General features: G+C 29.7%; 1 protein-coding gene across 1 annotated transcript in view; it reads right to left on the bottom strand.

The window, feature by feature from the left end:
- The window catches only part of LOC107439110 (kelch-like protein 41), a gene marked incomplete in the record, with an annotated part of 65,599 nt that overhangs the window by 45,438 nt on the left and 13,936 nt on the right, over positions 1 to 6,225 (bottom strand). Inside the window, 2 exon segments of the mRNA XM_016051598.3 lie at positions 2,877 to 3,082; positions 5,202 to 5,354. Coding sequence (XP_015907084.3) covers positions 2,877 to 3,082; positions 5,202 to 5,354 — 359 coding nt within the window.

A 6,225-nucleotide genomic window follows, 5' to 3' on the forward strand; every position in this document is an offset into this window, starting at 1 on the left:
AAAAAAGTTGAAAAAATTCTAAATTTTTAAATCCCTAAGGCTTTTTTATTTTAACATATTTTCAAAAAAAGTTTTTTTCATAGTGCTTGCAATATTTATCTTAATAATTTTGTGCATTCATTTGTTGATATATCAATTAGAATATTTTTTATAGATTACTTTGTAAAAAAGTAGAAAAAAAGGGTAAAAATTCCTGTTAGGTATATATAACATGCTGTAAAAATTGTAATACCTCATGAAAGACTTATTCCATGCACAATTTAAATAAGTGTATTATACTTAAAATAAAAATGTTTACTTCAAAGCTTTATCTTAAATAGAAAAAATTCCTTAGGGATTTAATTAAGATTAAAACACGAAATTATCATCTATGAGAAAAAGCACTTTAAATTCTGACTGTTGAGCAAGTTTCTGCATTCGGACAATCTAAAATCATTCATAACTTTTTTAAAAATGTAGGTAGAGAGATGATTTTTTTTTCAGTGCATTTGAAATAGTTTGAAGTTAAAAAAAATTTTAACAAATTTGGTATTTTTGTAATTTTTTGGATACTGTCGCATTTGAGAACCTGGAAAAAGCCAGGGAGAAAGAATGGCAAAAATAAAGCCAAACAAAAATTATATTTTTAGAGATTTTTTTTGTATTTTTTTATTTAATTTTTAAAGAAACAAGCTTGGCATGCTAGTATTTCTACTGAGTTCAAAAAAGGATTAATTAGTCAACATTTCTATGCTAAACAAATGAAAATAAAAATACACCATTTGCCATAAGGTTACCCTGCTATCTGGCCTACAGTCTAAACTGCTTAATCCTAGCTGAGTTCAATACCAAATAAACCTAACACGATGTGATTGATACAGAATTCCACGTTACAAACCAGTGTCATTCATTGTTTGTTCGTCACGTCACGGTGACAATCGAGATTCACTTCCAATATATTCCCTTGCGCTGATATTATGTCATTTATTGCAAGACAAGTGCTTTGTAGAACTTAAATTTGCATTCATATTGCTGCAAATGGAAGGTTGAAGCATTGTTGAATTTGAAGCAAATTTATATATTTATTATCTATCCAATTTTAACCTATTTGTACCTAGTTTCCCCTAAAAAGGCGTTTTTTTTAATAATGAAAATTTGTGTAACAAGTATTTTATAAGCATTAAATTTGCAAGCTCTGATTTATCATACCATATTAATAATAATAATAACATTTACATATCGGTCAGAAATCAAAACACAATGCCATTTCAAAGCTATAGCTGTATGCAACAGAATGAAATATTCATTTAATTTGACATATAGGTACTATTACTTGTTTTAAAAATTACCTATTTTACTTCGTTGTAAAATGTTTTATTAGTTTTATTTATTAACAGTTCTCATACCTGTATTAAATCTCCACAGTTATAGTTATCGGTAAATTTGCGAATCGATATTAAACTAATCTTTGCACTGATGAGAGTTTAGTGAAAGCGTGAATCGTTGAATTCGCACGTAGGTGGATCGGCGAATCAGTCTATCATCAAATCAGTGACGGGAAAAATCAGTAAATAACAAATAAAAAATATATAACCCAATAATTTCCAATACTTTTTTCGGCAACCACAATTTTTTAAACTTTAGTTTTTACAACTAAGCTGACGGTCGAGTTGACTGTTAGTATCGTCATCGAAGACTCAATGTGACCTCAATGTGAAACTCATCAAGAGATATTTGAAAGGCGTGTCGCTCTGAGTGCAATGCTGAGAAGACACGTCATCAGTGTTGAACATAATAGATCTGTTGCCTTCAAGCTAACTGTGGGAGGTTTTAGTGAATTTCTTCTCTAACAGGCAAAACGTAAATCATTTCGCTCATGTTTTAATAATTTATTTTATCCTACGAAATGCTTGTTTATGTATGTTTTTAGAACTTTTTTGTTTTAGTACAAAATTAACCATTTTTACGACATTTTAAAAACGTTTTTGATTCTTTAGTAATGAAAAGAAACCCTCTTAATAAGTGTGACGATAAATCTACATAAATAAAAACCATTGTAGACATTTTGCAATCGTTTTATAAAGTAGCGTAAGCGCTTCCTACATCAGAGAGGCCTGATATCAGGCCTCTCTGATGCAAGTGTGACGTATCCAGCCATTATAAGGCTCTGGCCTGTATCAGGCCATTCACACGAGGCCTGATACAACTTCCGGAAGAAGGGCGAAGACAACTTCGAGTCAGACTGGAATTCAGGAGCATGATAATTGTCTCGTTGCGTCACGAGATAATTTTTCGTCACGAGATAACATGTGGGGCAAGAATGATGCAAATTCGACAAACCTTTTTCAGGCATGTGACGTCAAAAAAAAGGCTTTCAGGTGCTTTTTCAGTCAACAATTTTTTCAGTCCTCCTATAAATGGGATGTAAGATCCAAGATATATTTCTTTACAAAGAGAGCTTAGTCTCGTTATATGACTAAAGAGTTCCCTCGTCTTTTGCGTTAGGTCTAAAGTTACATAGACACGAACGTAAATTTAATTGCTTCAAAGCAACTACTTGGGTAAATTGTTCATCTATACTTATAAAAGAATAAAAATTTAATTACTATCACGCTTCTAAGCACTTAACCAAATATGCTGCATAGTTAGAAATATTTGATGACATAAGATCTGAAAATTATTATATATTGCAATTAATTCTCTGTAAAATTCGCAGTCCTTTTGAAGACTCCAAAGGATAAACCCGAATGTATTCCTACGGATTATTTTTTCTTAATTCTGCAATAAGCTTCTAAATTTAATAAATAAATCGTAAATCTGTCAATATTTGATAAATTTTAATGACTTAAAGTAAATAATGATTTATTATTTAAGTAAACAGTCTAAATTATGATTACCTTCTTGTTGCTAGAACGTCGGAGCTGAGATACTTTTTCACTTGCGTAATATCTAACTGTAAAAATTCTGGCGTTCCTACTATTTGCTCGAATCTTATACACATAGCCTCTAAAGCTTTGTCCTCAGTATCCTTTAAGTCTAATTTTTGAGAAATGGTGTAAACATACACACAGTGAACTTCAGGAAAACAGTTCCCTTTTAATATCTAAAATAAATATTCCTTATTAATAATCAAAAGAATATTTGAAGCAAGTATAGGGCTAGTGTAGATATTTATAATAAATTTGCCAAAACAGTTAATTAAGCATCATTTTATACAAATCTAGTACTTTTTTTAAAGAAATTTGAAGTTTTATTTTGATTGTAAGTGATATCTAAGTTAATTCATACGTATATTTTAATAACATTTTCCTTTTAAAGAAATTTTTTTAAATATTACACTGAAAAAAGTATGGTCAAAACTACCATAATATGGTTAAATTCACCGTGCTTCTGATTCTTGCAAAACACATAAAGCTCGGTAATTTTTTTCCAATCTGCTTTGGTAATGGTTTTGGAAACAGTAACAGCAAATGCTGTTTTATAATATGGGGAAAACTTGGTAAATGTGGTAAAATTTGTTAGTTTTATCATGATACCTTAGCATGGCATTGAAACTATCCATTCGGTTAAATTTATTTTCAATTTGTATTTTTTTTCTAAATGTATGATAATAATAACTATAATTTTGAAAACAGAACTTTAGGTAACCCATTACTAATGATCGGAAAAATTACCAAAGAAGTTATTCAAATACCGTATATTTCACATTTATAAAACAGAATTATGCTTTTTTTTTACCGGAAATTTCAATACCGTACAGTGCGGTAAGATTTTTCTTTTCTCCGTGTACAGTCAGTGGTTCATTTGATCGTTTAAGTCAGGGATGCAAACTTTTTTGGTCGTGGGCAAAAAATCTAGAAAGAAAAGTTTGGTGGGCCTAGTAAAAACTTCTAAAATAAAAATTCTAACTTCTTAAATGAAATAAAGTCAATTCATCATTAAACGCATGGCACTACACATAAACTTTGCGTTTTTTAGTTGCCATTTCGGGGTTAAAAATTTTACAAATAACTCAAGAAAGCAGTAGCTATTTTATACATTTAATAATTTCACCATTATTTACAATTACGTTGTATGTGTGCAATCTTTCCATGCGCAGTAAATAATGTTAGAACTCGCGCCGGCAGAAAAGTCCGCTCGTTGGAACTTAGAAATGCCTGTCTGCCTCTTGTGAAGCACATTTCACCTATATTAGATTCCATATGCCTGCTCTTCGGGAAAGACAAACACTAGCTGCAGCTAACCTACGGCTATCCTATAAAGAACTTCTGCTTTCAACATTTTACCAATTGAAGCTGTCAGAGCTAACTATTTCCATTAATTTATGTTTTGTAGAACAAAAAAAGAGAAAGTGAAAAGGTCATCAGTACTTTGTTAAAAAAAGAAAGAACAAAAAATACCTTTAAACAAAGTAGACAAGAAAATGAATGTATAATGCATATTGTTTAAGTTCGCCAAGGATCGGCAAGTTAAAATTCTGGCCGCGGGCCGGATAAAACCTTCCGGCGGGCCACAGTTGGACCGCGGGCTGTAGTTTGCCCATCCCTGGTATAAGTCAATCATGAATTAATGAAAAAAAAATTCATAAGTAAATGAGACTTTTATAATATATAATACATATTGTCGACTATCATTTAGAATAATAATTTAGAACAGTCTAAAATAACGAAGAAAAAACAAATTCAGGACTAGTCCCCCCCCTCCTCCAATAAAGAATGTTTTTCTCTATGCTTGAAAGCAATTGAGAAATACATGTAGTTAATGGAAAGAATAGCAGCATATTTTTTTTTTAATTTTCAGAAAAACATATTGACGTGTTTCTAAATAATCATAAACAATTGAATAATCCCCTTGAGTTCTGGATATTTATTGCGTACATTATTCCAATGTTTCAGGCATAATTTTTCATATAAATAATCGTTTTCAAACAAAATTAATTTTTTTTAAAAAATAATCGTAAATTGCAGCATTCGCCAAAATAAAATGTCAATGCTAAATAAATAAACTGTTAAAGTTTCCAGTTAGTTTCAGAAACAATAAAATTGATTTTGTAATATTGAATTAAAATTAAAAAACACTCTATGGAAAGGTTACTACATAACTAGATGTAAGGTTTTAAACATACGATACTGATCTATATCACTACCATTTTCAAGGACTTAAGAGCCAAAAAACAAAACCATTAAAAAATGAATTATATAATTTTAAACAAAATGTTAGACCTCTGCACAGGCTTCTACAGCATCATACATTCCTAATTTTTGAGCTGCAATGTAGACATCCCCCAAGTTCTGTACATTTACGTGTAATTCAGCTTTGTACATGAAATTCAACAAAATTTCAAACGCTTCATTTGTCACAGAATCCAATCTTACCTACAAATAATCCTATGTTATAGAAAAACAAGTGTAATTTGAAGTATAAACAAAACAGTGTACACGTTTCTGTAACAAACATTAAAACATTGTATGGATAAATAAAACAATATTATTTATAATAACTTGCTAATTTTTTAAGAATATTGCCTTCTTATACTAAATGAAGGGAACTTTTATATTTATTGTTTCTGCCCATTAAAATTTTATGAATTATTAGTTTAATCATTCAAATACATTTTTCATTTAAAATAATTTTTAAAATTCTTTTAACCAACAAACTTTTAAGCAATTGAAAAGCAGATAAATATCTTAGAACGCAAAATTCTGAAAAATTTCAGCTTTTTATATCTTGTATTGAGAAACACTTTCTCCACAGCGAAACTGGAGAGCTAGAAAATTTTAAACCTCATTAATGAAGCCCAGTTTGGAATTAACAAGATTAGACAGAAAATATTTTGATCATGTACGTATTCTACTGGAATTAATTGCAGCTTATTCAAAAGTTTAAAGCGAGTTTATCATATTTCTTATATTCAACAAAAATGCACTAAAATTCAAGGAGTAAAATTTAATTCATTAAAATTATAAATATAATGAAAATATTCTATAGTTGAATACGTTTTGTAAAATTTTCAACTGAATCGGATAAATTGGAAGAATTATCGTGATTGCATTTAATAAAACGTTGTGCAGAGAAAACGCCGTTTAATGTTTGTGAAATTATATTTAAATGTATGTAAACTCTAAAAACGATGCTTATTTCTTATTTATATGAGTTTTTGTTTTCACTTTTTGGACAGTTCTTCCCAAGAGAAAACTTTTAACCCTTTGCTTACGGCGCTTAGTATAATGAAGGCCGCCATTATTT

The sequence above is a fragment of the Parasteatoda tepidariorum genome, chromosome 5, assembly GCF_043381705.1.
Source record: "Parasteatoda tepidariorum isolate YZ-2023 chromosome 5, CAS_Ptep_4.0, whole genome shotgun sequence".
Classification (NCBI taxonomy): domain Eukaryota; kingdom Metazoa; phylum Arthropoda; class Arachnida; order Araneae; family Theridiidae; genus Parasteatoda; species Parasteatoda tepidariorum.